The sequence below is a fragment of the Morus notabilis genome, unplaced genomic scaffold (genome assembly GCF_000414095.1).
Source record: "Morus notabilis unplaced genomic scaffold, ASM41409v2 Scaffold156, whole genome shotgun sequence".
NCBI classification, from domain to species: domain Eukaryota; kingdom Viridiplantae; phylum Streptophyta; class Magnoliopsida; order Rosales; family Moraceae; genus Morus; species Morus notabilis.
This window is the reverse complement of record NW_010361538.1, coordinates 780,774-804,602: the sequence shown is the minus strand read 5'-3', so window position 1 is coordinate 804,602 and position 23,829 is coordinate 780,774. Positions and strand designations below refer to the sequence as shown.

General features: G+C 31.9%; 2 protein-coding genes across 2 annotated transcripts; one reads left to right on the top strand and one right to left on the bottom strand.

Annotated features, from left to right (window-relative positions):
- Positions 1-3,025: 3,025 nt before the first annotated feature.
- On the bottom strand, positions 3,026-3,776 carry LOC21406339 (monothiol glutaredoxin-S2). The gene has a single exon (XM_010100030.2). It carries the CDS (start codon positions 3,552-3,554, stop codon positions 3,246-3,248), a length of 309 nt encoding a protein of 102 aa, XP_010098332.1. The 5' UTR covers positions 3,555-3,776; the 3' UTR covers positions 3,026-3,245.
- A 19,114-nt stretch (positions 3,777-22,890) lies between these two features.
- Positions 22,891-23,507, top strand: LOC21406336 (monothiol glutaredoxin-S10). Its single transcript, XM_010100027.2, has one exon. It carries the CDS (start codon positions 23,095-23,097, stop codon positions 23,401-23,403), a length of 309 nt encoding a protein of 102 aa, XP_010098329.1. The 5' UTR covers positions 22,891-23,094; the 3' UTR covers positions 23,404-23,507.
- Positions 23,508-23,829: the final 322 nt, after the last annotated feature.

The window sequence follows — 23,829 nt, the reverse complement described above, 5'->3', positions numbered from 1 at the left end:
AGAGAGAGAGAGAGCGCCAGAGAGAGAAAAGACGAGGTGCGCAAGTTAGCAAAACCTTGTCTTGTCTTGTATAGCTACGCGACGTGATTTTACTATTTCAATTTTCAGCTTCGGATTTTCGGAAGATTTGCTGGTTGAGTCTACGTTGGGCCGTGAGGGCGTACGGTAAGAAGTCCCCACTCTCCCACATGGAGATTGATTGAAGTCTCTCGTATCAAAACGTCCAGACAAAAAAAAATGTAGAGAGAGAAAGAAGAGAGAGAGAGTTTAGTTGGTCGAGGGGAGAGGGCATTTATTTCGTGCGGCAAAAGTGGGGCCCACCTGTCAAGTGAGTCCTTGGGAATTGGGTTGTAAAGCTGATGCAGAGGATCAGAACTGCCTCCCTCTCTCTTCCTCCTTCGTCTTAACCGCCACGTGTAAGTCTGTGAATGGAGAAGAGATATTCCTGTGTGGCTTGACCTCGCTGCACCTGGTTATGGAAACGACCTACTTGTCCAAGTCGCGTGGCAAAAGTACCGCTGCTTTAAAATCATCTTTGGTTTTTTTAAATTAGAGTTTCTCCCTCCTAATTTTTTATTTTTCAGTCGCTATATATGTTATCATCTAATTTGATTTTAATTCAATTTTAATGATAAAAAATTGAGATTATCAAGAAACTGATCTATTGAAAAAGGTCCTTTTAAATTAAATTTGACAGATTTTCTTGGTTTCTTAATTAAGAACTTTGTTTATTTATGTTAGGGAAGCTATTTATGTTAATAGAAAATGACAAACTGTACTAAAATACACGTGTACGCTTGTGAATGGGTACTTAATACGGCAAGCAGCAATTATTATAGAGACGTGTGCATGTTGATGGAAACAAAGTTTGGTATGATCCATATTATGCCTTTATTTAGTTTATTAGTTTGAATTTTATTAATTTAAATTTTTTAATTTGAATATAAAAATTTAAATTGTGTGATTTAAATTAATGTTTGGATTTGTAATTAAAGTTTTAATTTGAACAAGAAATAAAATACGAATTTGTGTTTAGTAAGTGTGAAAAGCAGAGAGAGTGAGCATTTTTTACTGTTTAAAAATGCTTTGAACGGTTGAATATGAGGGGAAAGTTAAACTCTAAGTTGAGCCGTTTAACTCAGTTCAAATGGAGAATATAATTCAAACTGTATGCTTAATAAATGCCAATTCAAACTGTGCTCATTGTTTAAATTAAGTTGAACTGAACTAAACTAGTGAAACAAATATGAACTAAATTTTAATCAAATCTCTTTCATTTCTCAATCCCATTTATTAATATTTTATAGATTTGTCTGTGAACTTGTAATAGTTTAAAATGTTTTGATAACTTGCCTTCCAAACTTCTAATTTTAATAATTTGCTCAATCAATTTGAAACAGTTGCAAACTACCACATTTCAAGTTTTCCATTATTTTTTGTTATATTTGTGTAAACACTATGAGTCGTGATATTGAAAATTTTCAACAAATATACTTTTTAGTCATCAATTTAACATAATCATCATAAAAAAGTACGTTGCAAATGTTTTGCAAGTTGGGAGATAAATGATCAAAATAAAAGTTCACGGGTAAGTTGTCAAAAGGGTTAATTCTATAAAGGGTACTTAAAGTTTATCCACAATTCTACTTTGATCTTGACTTTTAAAATGTCTTACAATTGGTCCTTAAAATTTTACTCTGTTTCAGTTTCGGTCCTTCTGTTGACTGAGTGTTAAATATTTGAAGAAATCTTTATCAATTAGGGACTAAAATTGAAAGTTAAAATTTAAAGACTATTTGTCAAAATGAACTTTTATTTTTTGTATTGTTTTAGTCCTTAAACTTCAGTTGTTTTAAATTTTGGTACTTAATTTTGTAAATTCCTTCAAATATTTAACACCTAACTGAAGGACTGAAACTGAAACAAAACAAAATCTCAGGGATTAATTGTAAGATATTTTAAAAGTTAAGAACTACAATGAGATTAAGAGTAAACCTCTGGGACTATTAAATTTGTGAGATTAACCCTTATCAAAATTCTATAAATTCAGGGACAATTGTGGAAAATGACCTTATCAAAATTCTTAAGCCCTTTTCCCTCACATGGTTATGTAATTAAAGTAACCACTTTATTCTATTGTAGTTTTAAAAAGAAATTAAGGACCCAGTTTTATACAAATGATCATAAATTTTATTTAGTTTGATACCTAATGAAAAGTTTCTCCATAACTTTTTCATAGGAAATGATTACGGGAATATTTTTCATATGCGATCAATTCCTTTTTCAGAAATTGAGAATCAATAACAAATTTTTTTTTTTTTTTTTTTTGTCTCTAATTTCGGGAACAATGATATTTTGTTTCGGTTAAAATCTCAATTTTCACGGCAGCTTTTATTGCTTGGGGCTGGGAGGAGGGACAGTCCAGCCATCTACTTACAAATTAATTAAAGAGGACTTTTAGCCCTAAAATGAAGCAGCCCGGCATACTTTAGTGGAAAATTAAGGGCCCAATAACAATAAAGCCCCATGCAAATGCAATCCCAAAAGTGCATGCATGCATTCTATTATACTATTCATCATTGTGTTGTATATATATACTTCTCAAATCCCCAGAAACCCACCTTTCCCAAACTAAAGCCCTCATTCTTTTTACGGATTCAAGTTTTTAATTTGAGTTAAAATATGATATTTTTTAAAAAATTTTAACTGTAACAGAAAAATTAGATGAGAGTTGCCTAAAAGAGTTCAAGTTCTACAATAATATAAGCAATGTTTAGCTATTTATATGATCATTTTGGTCTGTATCTAGATATTAGCATTATTCCCAAGCCACATTATGATTCATTAATGTAGATTAAATGGCAAACATAAAATGTTACACAAATTGCTGATGGATATCACAAACTGAGGCTGTAAAAGTAAGTATTGAAATAAGAAGTTGATTAGTAGAAAATGCATCATAATTTTATTAAAACCAAAAAGACCAAAACATTACACGATTAAGTTACAAAAAAGCTAGTAGCTATATATATAGTATAGCATACATATCCCAAGTAACTAATTATTAATTATAAGCCTGCTTATTAAAAACTTTAACAAGCTCTATAGGCTATTTTATCCGATATATCTCTCACTCTAACCTTACAAAAGTAGTAAAAAAAGAGTTACATTCTCTTATTAGCGTACTCTGGAGTAGTAATATATAGTATATATATAATATCTTTCACAATCATAAGTTAGTTTTCTCAAACCCATAAAGCTCCAGCGCGTTTAAGCATTGGGATCAAGGACCTCTTGAGATGAAGGCTCATGACCTCATTGGCTCCGCCAACCAGCTCGCCGCCTATAAACACCGCCGGGACGGTGGGGCTGCAGCCGAGCATCGAGAGCGCCTGCTCGATCTCCCTGCCTCTAGGTTCCTCATCCAGCTCATACACCGCAGGGTTCACCCCAAAGTCACAGAATAGGGTTTTTATGGTGTGGCACATGCAACAAGTGCTCCTGCTAAAGATCACCACAGGCTTCTCGGACACCATCTTTGTCACTCTCTCCATTTTTTCCAAAAGCAAAAGGATTGTCTCGACGGGCTCGGAGTTTTGTTTGTAGGACTAGCTTTCAGCGACAACTAATATGTAATGCCGATGAGAAATAGTGCTTATAGGGCTTCTCGAGTGAGCTTGAAATGGAAGAGAGAAGAAGTGGGAAATGTTGTGTTTGTTTTCTAGGAAACTAGTAGTGTGGAGAAATGTTGTTGGTTTGAGGATTTTGGTGTGGGGAAACTAGGCTACCATGGAAGTGTTTATATAGGATTTTGGTGAGGAGGGGTTAAAAGTACAAGTACTATTACCTAGCTAGTGGTGGGATTGGCGTTGCCTTAAGAGAGAAATAGAAAAAGTTTGATAGTGAAGGTAAGGATGAGAATGTTCCAACTCGATATTTCTGTACGTGTAATGCTTCCAAATCACACTTTGATATCATTATTTGATTACGATCTATCGTTCTTCACAACTTCTAAAAGGAATTTTAAAAATAAAATAAAAAATAAAAAATAAAAAAGTTGGCTGGCGCACAACCACGATTCTTTGCATACGGAAGTAAATAGAGACGTGTCCTTTGTACGGCTTAACATTACACTATTTACCAATGCACATCTACATATAGTTCCATGAAAATATATAATATAACCTAATGTATACTTATAATATGTGTAACCTTTTTCTTTTTTAACCTTTTCCAATGCAATTGACTTGGTTTTTTTTTTTGGGTTTTCTTTAATACTTATTGTTTCAGCCTTTTATACAAAATTGTAACGTTATTCGATTGGATAATGAATTATTTTATATTATATACACAAACTAAGACTGGCCATAAATGGTAGTTTTTATTAACCAAATTTCCATATTGAGATTTATTGTGTTCTGTCGTCTATATCTATCCCACAGAATCTGCTGAGTTGGGGAAACTTTGGATTTATCCAATTGGGACCTCCTTTTTTGCAAATTTTAGATTCGCATCCAATTCACGAAAGGGAAACAGAAAGACAAGTGAAAGAGAAACTACAGTGCAATTTTGCTCAAGTAAGCTATAAATACATAACGCGTGGCACCAACTTATCACAAAAAAAAAAACAAAAACAAAAACAAAAAAAAAAAAAACCAAACCATTTGACGCAGATTTGTGTGCAGTATATATTCACCTTCGAATATCGCATAAAAATTATACAATCAAAAAAGTAAGTAAATATATAGAAAGTTTTTACTTTTTTTTTTTGAGAATTAACTTTAACACATATAGACCACATTAAGCAGAAGTTCCTTTTCTTTTCTGCAAAAACAAATCTTTTTCATTTTATTGGTTCTTTTTCTTGTTATATTTTATTCCATTAAAGTGTTTGTATGAGCTAAGTTCCATGCATATATTTCATTTTCATGAAGAAAAAAGTGACCGTACCAGGAAAGAGAAATGCAGATGCCATGAGGTCCCCAACATTATCCTCTTTAGCTAGGTAGAGTACTTTATAACTTTTTTTTCGTATGCAAAATATGACCAATAGTAGTAATAATTATCTCATTTTTTTAATTTAATCTTGCTAGTCTACATGAGTTAAAATAATAAAATTTTATACATGGTCCATTGTCTATGTTTATGACTCATTTTTAAAGTTAATTAATATGTGAAAGTGCAATTTCGTTAAAAGTCTATAGTGATAATCAAATCCCTGTATGTATACATATACGACAAGAAAATGTACAAAGTGTACAGTGTTATTTTTGCTTTCCATAATGAAATATTCTCGAAAGCTCGAGATATAATCTCAAGTCATTCTGCAAAAATCCCATCACATGCAAAATTAAAAGCCATTTCACTTTCTTTTGTTCTTTTCGACTTTTTCATCACACCTATTAATATTCGAATCGTGGTCGTGTATCTTGATTGTAACGTCGACAAAAGTTGTATACGTATATAGATATTGTAGAGATATGCATATATACTGTACTTTTTCTTGTATGTGATTTCAGGTTCTGATCAGGTATGGCAACGATACCCAATACCTAGAAAAGGGTCATTGACCTTTTTTTTTAAGGTAGCAATGCCCATAACCGGCTCAATTGGGTATCGAAGAGCCAGTTTTAAATTAGGGTTACTTTCGTTCAGCAAAGAAAAAAAAAATTAGGGTTACTTTTATCGACCGTACGTAACATGGCTCTCTCGTACTTATATAAGCATCGAATCATGCATATTTTCGTTTTTCTGCTATATTATGTATGCATATATATATATATATGGCTAGCTATAAATATATATATATATATTATTATGTACATCATGTTTACACACGTAAGTTACATGCAATGTTGTACCGTGGCCACTGCCGACATATGTTGGTAATTTCATTTTCATGTGTTAGTGTACTTATTTAATCATGATTCGGTGCCATTCTATGTTCAGCTAGGGCCAAATATTGTACTAGAGTAATATGACTAATTTTGAACACCGCACCCAAGTTATAGCTAATCACAATATCAATTACACTACTATGGTCCAAATTAACTATATATATATATGTTGTCTAGTTATATATCTATTCCATGCTGACGTTAAAATTATGTATACACTTTTCACCAAATCGATATATTTGAATTCCAACTCCCTAAGAAACGGTATTCCTCCAATTCAATCACCCTAGTACTATATATCCAGCTCACATGTTTCCTTTTGTACCCTCAAAGTCAAATAACACTAGTAAAAATCTGAGATTTAGCAATCATTAATAATCGTCATTAAAAGATTAGACGAAGGTTAAAAAAATTATCAACTAATCGAGAGTCGTTAAATTGTTGTACGATTTAACGATGATTTTTATCCGTTGTTAAATAAAACGTTAGATGACGGTTTATATACAAAATCGGCGTCTAAGATCTTCCTAAAATGACAATTTTGACAGTTAGGTAGCACATAGAATATATATAACGACAATTTTACTTAAAAACTGTCATTATATATGCCTTATGCACCAAAAAAATTGGTGTTATTTTATTGCTTTTCCCAACGGGTTGGCATATTAATCCCATAATTTATTAGCATTTTGGCCAAACAATTAACACAAGTCACAAGTCACAAAACATAAACAAATTAATATTACATATATTCAAATCAAAATGTATACATAAATTAAATTATATGTCCCTTTACAATATGTTATATATACCTTTACAATATATGTCCCTTTATAAAATGTGCACATTCATTTATCACTTCTACCAATGCTCATTAGAATATGGCTCTATGTTTTTTAGATAACTAACACCAACTCTCATTATATCGCGCATATATCTTAAGACGAAGAACCCGCATTCTTTGTTCCCCTCTTGTGTCGGAATTGTCTGATAATGAATAAAAAAATTTAGTACATGAAAAATGGTATTTCTTAAGTTCGAGTAATTCAATGAACGAAATTATGAACACTTACCTTTGGTATGAGAAATTTTGTGAACCCATACGCATGAAGTTCAAATTCAAGCCTTGTTTGTGCCTTCCAACCACGTAACGCACTAATAAATGATTAAAAAATCAATTAATTAGTAAAGGAAATAATATAAATTAGTAGTTCGAAAGTTATAATGAATGCTAAACTTGCAGGGCAATCATTCTTCTGAAGTCTACGCGTACTTTCACCACAAAGGGATCCAACCACACGACCTTATCTTGTGTGGGAGATATCACAGCCAACATCTAATGTCCTCATCCGTTGTATGGCACGAAAATAGTGCGTCGAGCGTCCGATTGTATCAAAAAATGTATAAATGGCGTTTGCCCACCGCTTTATATCTAGCTACGCTTGGCCTGGAACGTAAGATGTGAGTATCAGAGACATGAAACCCCAACGTCCTAGGACATTCTCCTGATTGCACACATGCCACAAGTGACTACATGAAAAATGAAGAAGTTAGTTATATATTTAACAATAAATAATAATTTATTGTGAAAAAGTAATAATGATAGTTATATTACCACATGTAAGCCATGATACACACAAGACTAAGCTCTTGATAGGTGGCCATCCACGGCTGTAATGAAGATCTACATATTCTACACCTGAGTCATATCGAATGGAAAGGGAATCTGAATTGTTCCACCGATGCCCATCGATTGTCACACATGAATCATTAAGTCTTGCATTTCTGTGGGCAACCCTTGCAACTTGCTTGGTAGTGGTTGTGTTACTTCCCCGTCGCTGGCGGGTCCTTGTGTATTTTTCAACTATTTTTGTTTCCCAGCATTTTTCTTCGCCAGCTCCTGGGATTCTCCACGGGTTCTTTGCCGGTAGGAGCTTTGCTAACTTTACTCAAGGACCCTAGTTCAACTAAATTCATGAGCCTGACAACAAATCCTCTGAGAGCGTCACCCATAGTCGTGCTATCAAATGTAGAGATAGGTAAAGGTGCGTCTTTCACATAAGTCGATTGAATAGAGACGCGTACATTTCCCTCCCCAAGTGCGACACCGTGGACAACATTGGTGGGGCGACTATCCAACCATGCCATCCCTGTTACAACAACAATAAAATTGTACTTCCCCTCTGTTGGAGCCAGAAGAATGTACTTACTACCATCACCAAGGCCTGATGAGGGGGGCTCTACTGGTGGCGTAGCATTATGGACAGTACAACTCTCCTAAACACTACATCATTGATCCACTGTAGGAGTTCACATTCCCTCTCCTGCAGGTGTTAAGGCATGGCCTAGGAATGATTACATTGCTTCTCATCTGGCCTTCATTATTTCCACCCTCTTACGCAACATTGCCAACTCCTCATCCCTTCTTAATCTGCCGGTGGAATGAAAATAAGTCAACTTTTTGATAAATTGGGATTGCCCACGAACACGGCTAGAGTGCTCTGGGTTTCCTAATGATCTAGTAAGCACATTATCAGTCCTTTAAGATTGAAACTTTTCCTGAGACTCTTTTTCAGCATATTGGTCCTACAAAATTTAGAACAAAAATATTATCAATTTCTTGACATATTTCTCATTGATCGAACAAATATTAAAAAGAAAAGCAATAACTCACAATTAATTTGCCGAGCTCTTCACATTCTGAAATTTTGTAAGTTCCGTCCCTTTTTTGTGTATGAATTGCCATAAAGTGGCTCGATCTGGCTTATCCGTAGTGTTATGTATTTGCATATGAATTCAATTAAAAAGTATATTAAAGATTGTAATACAAACAAAAAGTAATTAATATCATTGAAAAAAAGTAATTGAAGACTAACATTACTTTCTTATATCCCCCATGAGCATTCCCATGCGGGTACTTTATGATCCTATTTTCTTAGATGCTTCTTCAGAAATGGCATGTCGATCGTCACTAAGTCTATACTCCACAAACTTCCTCTATTGCTCTGGGGTAATTGAAGGGTAGTTTCTAGCCTCTTTCCTTGGGAGTTCAAGGACTTGGGGACTTTCCTTTAACATCTTTACAAAGGTCGTGAATAGGTTTGACCTAAAGTCCCAAGCCATCTTTGCCACACAAGTAAGCTCATATTTTTTTGCGGTCTTTGGAACCGTAAAACTTTGAACCAAATCATGTCAAATTTGATTCACGTTATCTTTATTTTAGTATGTCTCCAATCTTCTATTGTTATTGGCACGTGTTCACGTGCTAAAACACCGACATAACTTTATAGCTCATTCCCCACTTTTCTAATGGGGTTAATTTTTTTCATCAAATTGCACCTCTATTCTTTCTCTTTTATCTCTCGTTTTGACAACTCTACACATTATGGTTGCCATTCGTTTCCCATCATCATCCGGGTCAAATTTTGTTATTTTCCTAACTTCACATTGATTTCCCCCATTGGAAGTGCCTTCCTACCTAAATAACTCTCATGTGGTATTAAGTTCTTCATCGAACAAATCACAGCCCACCATGTTTCTAAGAATCAACATATATAGATTTAGTTTCATGCCTAATCCTAAACTAAATAACATAAAACTAACCTAATCAACATTGAATTAACCTAACCTTATCAATATATGCAAAAAAATGTACTAAATAACTTAAATTTAGATTTAGTTTCATTCGTAATCCTAACCTAACTAACTTAAAACTTCTTAAATCATATACAACAAATATTCACATTTACATTCAAATATTCAAATAATATTAGAAACACAATTAATTTGTTCTAATCATAACAATCATATAATATTTAAAAAAAAAAACTGTCATCTAATAGTCTAACCTAATTGAAAATAACCGTCGTCTAATTTATAATGGGCATTATAATAAATTTCCAATCCAAAAAATATTATAACTTAAACTGACTAAAAACAAAACTATCCAAAATGAAGACAGAGGCTGCTAGTGGCGGTTCGGCAACGACAGTAACAGCTGCTGGCGGTTTGGCAACGGCGGAGGCTGTTGGTGGTTGTTCGGCGATGACGGTGGTGGCTGACGACGATGCTTGGTGGAGAGAGACGGGAGTGAGAGACGGAGCGAGAGACAAAGAGAGAGAATGGCGGTGGCGGCGTCGAGAGAGAGAGAGATTTATAGGCTATGGGTGGCGGCGATATGGTTCACAGGAAGAGAGAGAGGGAGAGATAAGCGAGGGGTTTTCAGTTAGATTTCTCTCAAAATTAAAATATATTCAAGGTTAAATTTCATTTTTGGATTTCCACGCTCACATTAGACGACGATTTTATGTAAAACCATTGTCTAATATAAAATATTAGACGGCGGTTTTACAAGAAACCGTCATCTAATATTTTCTCAACTGGCCTGCATTTTGGGCCAACACATTAGACGATGGTTTCTTATAAAACTGTCATGTAATTAGAGACGTTAAATGTCAATTTTTTGTAGTGTAATACTATGTCATATCAATAAAATTAATATTTTAATTAACATTACATTTTAACTTGATATGGTATAATATTTCAATTAACATAATCTTTCGGTTGACATTACATTATGTTATTAGTGGCATATAAAATGGGACAAGATTAGGGAACATAATCTTTCGGTTGACATTACATTATGTTATTAGTGGCATATAAAATGGGACAAGATTAAGGGAACATATGAGTCAAATCTAATAGTACTATCATGAGAGAAATTATTGAACTTATCATATGTCTTGATTTTTACTTTTTACTCTTAAAAAATACACTTTTAACTAATATAGTTATTTGACTGAAAGGATATTAATCAATAATAGTGGTAAAAATTTAGACTTATAGACTCTAAAAGAATATTTGGCCTCATTCATTTTACCGATTCGAGTTTAGAATTCGAGTTTTATTACAGTAAAAAATTCTCACATAAAAATACATATAAACTCGAATTAGCGAATAAAACGGCAATTTGTCTTCTTCCCTTACTATTATATATCCCTACTCCATTTGCGAGAGAGGAGGTGGCCCCCAAATATCAAACCATATCACGTGTGTGGCTCATAATCCTACTCTCACAGAGATTATGTATCACGTGACACAAAGCATTTTTCTATGAATTTATACCGATCAATGACTAAACGGTAATAGATAATTTTCCAATCGAAAGAAAAATAGTAGCTAATTAAACACTATAATTGTTAAAGTATAAAATTATTGTTGGCCCATCTCTTAATAATTTAAATTTTTGAGATGGATTGGTAAACTAACATGGTATCAGAGCGGGAGGTCTTGAGTTCAAATCCCTGTAATTGCACTCTTTATTCTCATTTAAATTGTCATAATGTGTTGAGTTTTTAATATATCTCGGGTTTAAATATTCACATCTTGGGCTTTTTAATTAATTTATCCACATGATTATTTATTGTCCAGCCCACACGTGAGGAAGAGTGTTAAAGTATAAAACTATTATTGACTCACCTCCTAATAGTTTAAGTTTTGAGATGGATCGATAAACTAATAATAATGGTTATAACTTATGTTTATGTTAGCATATATATAAGGCACACATGCATGGAGTCTGGTATACAGAGAAGAATATATGCATCAGCTGTGAGAGAGAGAGAGAGAGAGAGAGAGAGGGATAAGGATAAGGTCATCCAGCTTTAGAGAGAGAGCGAAGAGGGTGCACGTATAGTGGAGGTGGGAAAAGAATGTCAACTTTAACGGCAAAGGACAGATCATATATCATCAGATAAAGAAGAATGCGATGACGGATCCTGGCATCCCAATTTTAGGCTAATTAACATCTATATAATATATAGATATATATACACACGTGTGTATGTATATATACCTTTGGTTAGGTGAGATACTGTACAAATTGGCCTCTCTTATTGCTAGATTTTCTTAGAACCCGTTTAGTTCTCTGATTCGAGTTTTTAATTCGAATTGAGATGTGACTTTATGTGAGAATTTTTTTCTATAGTAAAAAAATTAAATGTGACTGTTTTTAAAAAATTTTTACTGTAATAAAACTCGAATTAGTGAAATGAACGGACCTTATTCTCTCTCTTTATTTCTTTCTCTCAAAAGAAAAAAAAATAGTAAAGGAAAAAGAAAACAAAACATAAATTGATGATCGTCAGAAAGAAAAAAGAATCATATTTATACATACATATACATATATATATATATATATAGTGCGATGAGGAACCACATATATTATACTCTTTGCCTTTATTGCTTTTGTAGATACGCGCGAGACAAACCGAATACTTGGATCTCTCCGTCCAAAATTTAAAATCTACGTAAATTGAGAATAGTTATGAATTATATATATTTAGCATGAGGATTCGTGTCATATTTTAAATCATAATTTGTGACTCGCTATAATATTTTTTTCTTAAAAAATACACATAAATTGAGAATAATTTTGAATCCGTGAACCAAAAAATGGCCTCAAAAACAGCTTATATATATATATATATAATATGTTAATCCTGTATATATTTCATTCTCATTAATATCGAACAAAATCGGTACTACTAGCTAAGGGATATAATATTATCATGATCATATATTATCCTTTTATCCAGACACCCTTAACAGTGATTTGATCACTTTCACATGCGTTATTTTCGTGTAAGTACAAAATATTCTCGTAACAATAGTCTTTGTACTGTTTTCAGATATATTGTGACAATATATGATATTGATGCTGCTGGCATCTTCTAGAGATCAGGTTTTACAAGTCTTGTTTCGGTCAATTGCTATATATATATATATATACCTTGTGTCTTGTATATATGTAGATTTATATCGTGAATAATGCATTTGATAAAGTTTTTTTTTTTGTCACGTAGTACAAGGAGTTAACTGAACAGATAGATTGGGTGGTCACGAATTTTCGATTAAGGATCGATATATATTATATATCTCTATGACTTTATCTTAGATGAGAATTTTTTTTTTTTTTTTTTATCAAATCTTAGATGAGATTTTGACAAATGATGAATCTATTTAATTTGTATATGATAATTGATAGCGAATATTGTTCATATATACCTTAACATTAAAGTGAAAATACATTAACATCAATGCCTATATCCCATCATATCCATACTCTATCAAGATCCCGGTCATGAATTAATTATATATATATATATATTTATATATCTGTGTGCACGTGTTAGTTTAAATATTAATAAGCCTCTCTCTAGGCTAGAAAAATATTTGCACGTGCAGATGAACAAAAACCAAGTAATCAATTATGTAGTACGGTACCCCTAATTAAATATGGCCGATACCGAGCATATATTAATGAGAAAATTGCTTAACTTAAATATGGAAGATACCGGGCATATATTAATGAGAAAATTGCTTAATTTATCTTTAAGTGTATAAATCTTAATTTTTATCTCATACTCTTAATTAATATCTTATATTAATCAAGACTAAATAGTAAACATCCTTTTTAGATAAAAAAAATGGTAAACATCCAAACCCATGCAATATATATTGTACAGAATAAAATCTATAATTGATTAAATCAAGGGCTAATGGCCTTAGGAGTCAGCAATTAAAGAGATTTATCCAATGCGAGAATAAAAGCTTTAATAAACGAGAAAATAAATAAAAGCAGTAAAGAAATACAAAAATTTATATAGGTTTGTTCGCCAATGAGAGCTACGTTCTCTGTCGGGCTCCGGTCACTACATGAAAAGAGGGTTTTAGCGACAACATTTGTCGTTGCTAAAGAATTATACGTTGTCGCTAACCAGTCGTCGCTAATACTTTTTAATGACGACAACACGTCGCCGCTAAATTTTAGCGACAACAAGTCGTCGCTATTTCCAAATTGAGGTTTCTGATCATAAGTGATGTTAGCAGAACAATTAACGACTACTTTTTTAAAAAGTCGTCGCATAAAGTTTTCAATTTGTCTGATTTCAAAAATTCGGGAATGCTTTTAGCGACACCATTGTAGTCGCTATTTGTTTTTTTCTAATTTTTTTTTATAAATTTTTAATTTTTGGTTTTTTTTTTTTTTTTTTTTTTTTTTTTTTTGCAACTTACTTATTAAGTGGATAATAATAGAAATTATGAAATAAAATGTAATAATTAAATAATAGATTGAAATTTAATTAGATGGATTATTTGTCAAATTTCTCTAGCTTCCAATTTTGAGTCAAATTCAAATTATAATTAAAGTCAAACTTTCCTTAAATTTAAATTCTAATTGGACAACTTGTCAAATAAGTAAACTAGATAGCTTAGAGAGCAAGCAACTAAATCCTTATAAAATTCTAAATGTGCAACACTGCACCCATTGACTAGGCGTGTGGCCTATGTGGTCCCACCACATTTTACTTTCTAAAATTAAATTAAATAATCACATTATTTAATATATAATTAATTCTTAATTAATTATTTTTTAGTGATATAATTTAGAATTCAACAATTCTAAATTTATTGTTTTACCCTTAGTGTCTCGTATAATTAACAGGATGACGCGGGGACTCATGGACCTATAATATCAAGCTCCAATAAAAATTAATAATGAATTAAACTCTTTAATTAATTAATTAATTCTAAAAGTTATTACACTATAAACTTGGAATTGCACTCTTGATATTATAGACAATTAATTACATCTGTGAAATATCCATTTGATATAATCACTTCATATAGATTGATCCTCCATAAATAATTTATAATTAGAGCTAGGTGAAATCCATTAACCTCTCTAATTATATCTTTATCCTTGAGTACCATTGATTCTCTAATGGATAGTGATTCATAAAATACATTCATGAATCGGAGCCCTTACTCATCCAAGTACCGAATCAACCCTCAAGGAAATTATTTATCTGCTTTTTTTTAAGAAGGAATAGATTTCATCTCGTAATATTAGCATTCTCAACTACCTATTTCTCTATGTTTCCAAGATATAAGGAAAAGATCTAAGTGTGTTAAGATCTTTACCGAGTAAGTCAAAAAACATGAATCCATAAATAGGAATATGCTAATAATAACTCAATATTAAGATCATTCTATATATGACCATCGGTAGACTCAATAAGAATTTATATACTTAACAGAAATTATTAGAAATTCATATTGTGTATGTGTCACAGTCTTACATAATCTCATTATGTAAAATACACTCACTTCAATCTCTCAACATATCAACGATCGGATAAGATCGTTCCATTCAAAATGGGAACGACATGTATTAATAATGTGATCAGTTAAAGATTCTGAACTTTAATCAATAACCATTATGGACTTTATGTTTTGATTATTATCCTTAAATATTATCCTCTAGTATATAACACTTTTATACCATATTTATGATCACATAAATAATGGTGAAATTTTTAATGATATTCATAAAGTATTCAATAATACATGCATATAAATAATGAAATTTCTACTTTATTAATTGAATAATAAAATTCTTAATTACATCTCATACTTTTAGGACATCATTTCCAACAATTAATTACATTAATAAATTATTTTAAATATTTTAATTAATTAATTATGAAATTGTTAAAATTAATATTTTTTTACTTTATATTTAAACATTTAATTTTTTTGGGTATAATTTAAACATTTAATTATTAATTTATTGATATTACTACAACTTATTTAATTTTTTACTTCTTTAATTTTTCCATAAACTCAATTATACACTCTTATTACAATTTCTATCGTTGCTTCAAAATTTCTACCTCGAAACTTCACTCACTAACTACTTAATTTTTCCTAAACCATATACTAACTTAATAACCATATTACACAAATTAACAACATAATTAATAATAATCGACAACGGTAGAGTGGCGGCCGGAGCAACAAAGGGAGCGGTGGTTTTTGGTTTTTTTAGAGAGAAAGAGTTGTGGTAGAGAGAGAGATAGAGCCAAAAATAGAGGGAGAGGGTTGGACGGCGAGGGCCGCCAGAGATATGACTGGCGGTGGTGGATGGGTCAGCCGGAGAAGAGTTCACCGGAGGGAGGGAGAAAGAGCACAGAGCAGAAGAAAGAGAGGGGGTGAAGAAAAATGGGGAAAGGATCTAGGTTGGGTTGTTTTAATAAGATTTTTAGTGACTACACAAAATAAATAGTCGTTGCTACATGATGACAACAAGACATCATTTAATAAAACTATGAAACCCCAAATACTTAGCGACGACAAAACTTTTAACGATGACAAGTGTCGTTGCTAAAAGCCTCAAACATATCTTCCATGAGCCAAATTTCAGCGCCTATTATTTGGTGAAAATTTCAATTTCACAAGATTTAGCGACAAAAACTTTTAACGGCGACATAAAAGTCTTTTTTGGTGCCATCAAATACCGCGTAACAATTTGCTTACGTTACTCCTCTATTAGCAACGACTTGTCGTCGCTAAAAGAGGGGCCCACTATTCAATCTCAAAAACCTCTTCAATAATTATGACGACAACATTTAGCAACGACTAAATCTCAACCTTTAAAAGCGTCATCGCTAAACATCCTCTTTCTTGTAGTGGGTGGTTCCACTATGTATCCTGAAAAGCATTACGATGAGTTGCTGAGAGAGAAGAAATGGTTAAGAGAAGGGGGGATGCTGGAAAACAGAAAGAGAATATAGGAATAATTGCTAGGAGTAATATAAGTGCTCTAGTATCCGAAAATATTTCTGAGATGATCTTGAGGGTGTCAAGGCTCTTGTATTTATAGTTGATGAGGTGTTTGAGTTGTTTCCCATTTCCTTGGGCGATTTGGTCTTCAATTTGTAATTCTTTGTTTCCTTTTTGAGTGATATTTGACTTTTCTTTACATACTTACCTTCTTGTTGATTGGTCAAACTTAGTTTGTTGCCCATTACGGGTGATTCTGCTTCCTTATTGCGCGATTCTTAAAGATTTAGTTTCCTATTTTAAAGAGCAATGAAACACGCTCAATGGGTCAAGTCAACCGTTAACCTTTTTCCTTCTTGATTCTTCTAACTTGACTGGTTGATTTCTTTTCTTTCTAGATGATTTAGCTTCCAACTCCTATTTTAGGAATTGGTGCTCAAGACTGATATTCTCTCGTTACTTGGTGCCTAAGGTTGAGTATCGACTCGTGGGATCAACTGGTGGAGTTGACTGATCGATGAGTTGTTTTAACTTGTCTGAGGTGTCGCAATGACTCGTCTAGTGTCCAACTAAAACCAAGTTGTCACGTGTACGATGAGAGATGAGGTACGAGATCTGATCTCAATAAATATTACTATTATCACAATTGGATACAAATTCCACTTGTAATGACTCTATGAGACTCGTATTTTATATGTTGCAGTGATTATTACTAATTGCTGACAAGTATCATTCTTTTATATAATCTTTATGAGAGTTTCGTTGGTAAGACTAGAAAAATTGAATTACCAATAGTTCTCTACTTTCAATTGTCATATTCGCATCAAAAATTGTCTGTTTTACATTTGTTTTCAATTTGATATGATTTTAACTAAATTTAACCATCATAACCTAACATTATTTGAAGTCCTACCCAAAAAACTCCCGACCTTTATAATTAAGAATGTTTTAAGTAATATATAACATACTTTTTTTAAGATCTTCCGACGCATGTATCATGAAAATTAAATCAACCATTTGATTCAAATAGCACATGTTATTATATATGTCGAGGATTTTGTATGTTTATCCCCTAAACTTTTTGGCTTTACAATTTACCTCTAAACTTTTAATTTTAATAATTAGTTAGTTCCTTGAACTTGTTAAAGGGATATCATGCAACACTATATATATAAAAAAAATCTCATATATATGAATATTATTTGTATCCTTTTATATAGCAAAACTAGCTAATCCTAACAGCTGAGTCACAATATATATATATATATATATATATAAATTGTTGAGTGCCTAAGAACCCGTTCATTTCACCGATTCAAGTTTAAAATTCAAATTTTGTTACAATAAAAAGCTCTCAGAAACAGTCACATCTAACTTTTTTGCTACAGTAAAAAATTTTCACATAAAGTCACATCTTAATTCGAATTAAAAAACTCATATCAGCGTATATAAACTGTTGAGTGCCTAAGACCCCGTTCATTTCACCGATTCGAGTTTAAAATTCAAATTTTGTTACAGTAAAAAGCTCTCAGAAACAGTCACATCTAACTTTTTTGCTACAGTAAAAAATTTTCACATAAAGTCACATCTTAATTCGAATTAAAAACTTAAATCAGCGAAGCAAACGGGCGCTTAATATTAAGGGAGAAAGAGGGAAATAGGCCGAGACTTGAGATGAATTAAAATTAATAGGCCAATAGTTTACATAAGTTAATAAATATGCCAAATTATTGTTTTTGTCCATAACTTGTCTGGTTATGAATCATAACTTGACAAGTTATTGTCCATAATTCACAGTTTTTGTTCATAACTTATCTGGTTATGAACCATAACTTAACAAATTTATCCATAATTTATCTGGTTATGAACCATAACTTGACAAATTATGACATATTAATTTCTATAACTAAAAATTAGTCTATATACTATTTTAAGCTTTTCATTTTCATGTTGGCCTATTTTTTACTATTTCCGTAATATTAAATTTAGAAATTCACACCAAACGGTACTCGTTAAGTCCCTTACAAATCCTTACTGGGCTCACTCAATAAATGAGCTTAGCCACTTCTTCAAGGCCCAAATCTCAGAAGCCCACCCGAAATTGCGTCATTTTTTCCCTAAAACGCGAATTAATTCTACTAACCACGAACTTCTTGGCAGCTACCACCCTATTAACTATTAAGGGAAAATGCATATCATATAGCATATTTCATATCTATATTTAAAGGGAACAGCATTTTTCTAAATGATAGTAAATTATAGTATATTATTAGTTTTCATTCCAAAATACATTAGTCTTTTCCAAATCTACCCTTCCAATTAGAGCTGCATTTGTTTTTTCCTTCTTCAAACTCAACCCGCCATCACTCTCTCGATCTCGCTTTCTCCCACACCCGCCGGCCAAACTCTCCCGACTCTCACCGCCGCCCGAGTCACACCGCCGGTCGAGTCCCCGATCTGGAACAATGGCGGATTTCAGATCCCGTTTCTCTCTCTCTCTCTCTCAGCCTGTCCTATGGCTCGTCCCCGTCGCGAACCATTCGAGTCAAGCCTGTCTTCTCCGGTCGAGTCACGCCGCCGACGAGTTGTTCGATTCACTAGGCCGGCCTTTTTCTTCGGTAAAGATTCGCGGATCAGCTGTCCTCAGTCGATATTGATGTCTCCAGATCGTCGAATGTCTTCGGTTCTCCCTCTTCTCTCGTCGCCGTCGTGGCCGAGCTTCTCGCTGTTGTTGATCTCGTTGCCATCGTCGCCGATCTGTTGCTAATCCGTCGGCGATCTTCTTCTCCGGTTCTTCCTCTTCTGTCGTCGCCAATCTGTTGGAAGGATGGCTGTGGATTTCCCAGATCTGGCGTTGGCAGTGGAATTCCTTGAGTTTTCTGTTTGTTTTTTTTTTCTTTCTTTTCGTAATATTTTTAAAATGGTCTTATTTTTAATATAAAAATAAAAATGAGATTATTTTAAAAATTATTTTAAAATTAATTTTAAAATTACGTTAAGTGGTCTTTTAAAAAATTAATTTGAGTATAATAAAAAAATAAAATCATTTTTAGTTATATTTATGTTTGTTTTGAGTACATGTATTTAATAATCTTAAATTAATATATTAAGTAATTAATAATTGATAATTATTTAAGAAAAAAATTAATATATTAATAATATAATAATAATAGATAAATTATCATTAATGATTATATTAGTAATTAAACTATATATAATAGATTAATATGTTAAAAAATTAAAAATTTGTAATTTGTAATTAAGTATAAGTAATTACTATATTAGTAATTTACACATATTTATTAGATTAGAACTAATTAATTAGTTTATTAAGAAAAATAATTAGTATATACATAATTTATTAATATTCCGTTTACTATTTAAATTATTAACTTTTAGTTACATAATTAATTAATTAGTTAATTAATTAATTACTAATGTTTATTTAATAATCTACAATTTGATATATCATGTGATCAATTTTTGGTAATTATTCTTTTATAATGATTAATTACTAATGATTAATGATTAATTATTATTGATTAGTATATTACATATTGATAATTATAATTTAATATTAATTATTAATTAAGTAATGACTATTTATTTTTCATTACCAACTATTTACTAATTAATAGATTATAATTAACATAATATATGATTGATATATTAATTATTAATTATTTATTTCATAACTTATTATTACGTGTTTTATGGTTAACATGTTATATAATTAATTTTTGGCAATTAATCTTTAACTAAATAATTAATTACTATATTTTTTATTTTATTAATAAAATTAAAAACTTAATAGTATTAAATTAATATTTTATTAATAATTAAGTAAATTACTATCTATTTATTTGTTATTGAGTATATCTATTTATTAATTATTAATTAATATATAATGTAATTAGTAATTAGTAATTAATAATTAATTATTTAATATAACATTATTGATAAGTACTAGAAATTGAAAACGGAAAAGAGAAATAACTTTCAGTCTTTATCTACTTTCTTCACAAAAATGATTCTCATTGTTTTTTATTTTTGTTTCAGTTTTCCAAACTTTTATTAAACAAAGGCGATTTGTAGACCGTTTTTGTGTCTCAAAAAACGTGCAAAAACGTTTTTAAAAATAACTAAAAAATAATTCCAAATGCACTCAATGTAATCTATTTTTTTTTTATTTTTCAAGAATATGTTATTTATGAGTAAATACGTTATTTACTGATAAATATGATATTAGAAATTTCTCTTGTATTCTTTCTTTTTTGGGAACACCAGTGTTCTCTTCTTATCAGCCGTCAGATATGTATTAAATCTAGTTAAAAATCAAATCAATTTGAAAAAGTAATACAAATCTGACGGCTACTAAGTAGGGAACGCCGATGTTCCCAAAAAAGATGGAACACGAGAGAAATTCCTATGATATTTACCGGTACATACGGTATTTACCAATTGCTGAGTTTTCAAATTATTATGATATTTACTAATAAATACAATGTTTATCGGTAAATACAGTGTTAAACGGTCGCTGGAGTCGGAGGTTGGATTTTTGGATAAATATGATATTTATTAGTAAATACAGTATTTACTGGTAAATGCAGTATTTATCGGTAAATATAGTGTTAAACGATCACCAAAGTTAGTGGCCAAATTTTCAGTTAAATATAATATTTACTAGTAAATATGGTATTTATCGGTCGCTTAAGCCGGTTGTCAGATTTTTAAATAAATATAGTAAATACAATATTTACTAGTATAAATGGTATTTACCAGTTGCCGAAGACAAGCGCCAGATTTTTAGATTAATATGATATTTGTTGGTAAATACCACTTGCCGGAACGGCCGCAGGAAAATGGTCGCCGGAGCCGGCCATGGTGAACTTGACTATAGAGAGAAGAAGAGAGAAGTGAAAAAGAGACTTGGGGTATTTTTAAGTTTTGAATAATATTTAAAACTTAAAATATCAAATTATGCTATAATCTACTATTTTTAAAAAAAATATGTTATAATTTACTAAATATGCTATTTCCCTCTTATCCCCTATTAATCTGTACAAAACAACCCTTTAATATTATTGTCATATATACAGTTTACATTACTATAGCATATACAAGTCTTCACTACTCAAGCCCAGCTCCTTTTTTTCTTTTCCCAGTCTATGTATTCAAGTTTCCTTGAATTTACACTCTGTTTGGTAAGAATGAAAGAAAATGGGAGAGAAAAGAAAACTATAATGCATAAAAAATTAGAAGTATAGAAAAGATTTTGATTTTCTATTGACTTGTTTAGTATGATAAGGAAGAAAGAAAATGAATCTATCTTCCCTTGTTTGGTATTAGAAGTGAAACTAAAGAGATGAAAAAATTATTAATGCAATTACTTTTTTGCCCAAATGAGGACAATTTTGAATGAAAATGAGGACAATTCAGTAATTTAACTTCATTTGTGTAGTTATCTATTTTTTCCTTGTTAAAATCCATCTACTTTTAGAGGAATTGAATATGGTGGGACCCACCAATAAAAATTTCTATTCAATTTTTTTTTTCTTCACAATTTCCTTTCTACCAAACAAACTAACTTTTTAATTTCCATCCCAAAATCCCTCCTAACATTTTCTTTACTTTCACTTTTCATTCATACCAAAAACACTATTAAACTTGAATATGTGGACATTATCTAAAAATGTGTTACCCCATTTACTTTTTCAAAAGAATTAAGAACTAGCTATATAGTGTGATATGGCGCAAAGCCATATCTATCAAGAGGCAAAAGAAAGAGCCAAAAACATGATCAGCCTGTGTGTGATGCCACGATTTGTGCTCGTCTAAATCTGTCACCTTCTCATCCCACGTACGTTATCAATATTCTATCCAAAGTTGACATTCCCAAGCCACATTGTACTCACGAGGGGCATTTTCGTCCACAACTACCTACTGTAGGTCCGTACGTTACTTTTTCCTCTCTCCCCCTCTCTCTCTCTCTCTCTCTTTCCTCTCTCCCTCTCTCTCTCTCTCTCTCTCTCTCTCTCTCTCTCCGCATCTTTGTAATATATGATATATATTATTCCCACTTTCGGCAACGTTTGGAGCCTTATCTTTTATAGTCTCTTAAGATTCTCGGCACAAAAACTATGTAAATCTAAAGCTAGTTAATTATACCAACAAGCCACACAATCCAAGGGTATTTTCGGGAATCGATCCAAATATCTAGAGGAACCTTCAACTTTCTATACCACGTCCAACTTTTTTTTTTTTTTTTCTTTTGGATTAAAGAATGCAAATTTTTTTTCTTTCCCTTTCTCTACCCTATATATATAAAGGTCATAACATGTCAAATTCCATCACAAACCAGAGCTTCCAAACTAACACATTTCACATATAACAATTGTCACAAACCTTCACATACATATTTCACCACATTTTCTAGCCTATATATTCTTTTTCTTTTATCATATAATAACTACTCACATTTGAAACTATTACTAATTTAGCCAAATTTGCGCAATTAGAACTCTCCGGATTCAATCAAGAACTAGCTAGCTAGCTACAAAGAACTCGACACATGGATCGCGTCGCGAAATTGGCGTCGCAAAAGGCGGTGGTGATCTTCAGCAAGAGCTCGTGTTGCATGTCCCATGCAATCAAGAGACTGTTTTACGAGCAAGGGGTGAGCCCTGCGGTGTACGAGATCGACGAGGACTCGAGAGGGAAGGAGATGGAGTGGGCCCTCATGCGCCTCGGGTGCAACCCCGCAGTCCCGGCGGTCTTCATTGGTGGCAACTTCGTTGGCTCAGCAAACACAATCATGACCCTTCAGCTCAATGGCTCGCTCAAGAAACTGCTCAAGGATGCTGGAGCTCTCTGGCTTTAGAAACGACATATGGACACACACACATATATAACTATCATACACTAACTAGCTACTACTTTGATCATGTCCGGGTCATCAATAAGGTTAACTACTGATTATAAACCCATGATATATATATATATATATATGTATATATGTATAATCATCCGTTGTATTGTCTATTTTTCTTTTTTATCTTCTTTTTTGTTTTGAGTACTTGTGATCGGCGGCTTCCGAAGTACATTGTACGGAAATAATCTACAGAGTCTATACATAAACTAGCTAGTTTTTTATGTGTAATACTACTACTTAATATTGTGACACTTTTCTCAAACATATGTATAATTTTTGGATGTGATTCCATTAATGGAATGATTTAAATTGAGTGTTTAATATATATATATGGCCCGTTGTTTCTATTTTCTATTTTTTTTTTGGTAGAACTTG

What these genes read in the sequence shown, in the direction of transcription:
- LOC21406339 (XM_010100030.2), bottom strand. Translation starts at nt 3,554, where the DNA reads ATGGAGAGAGTGACAAAGATGGTGTCCGAGAAGCCTGTGGTGATCTTT.
- LOC21406336 (XM_010100027.2), top strand. Translation starts at nt 23,095, where the DNA reads ATGGATCGCGTCGCGAAATTGGCGTCGCAAAAGGCGGTGGTGATCTTC.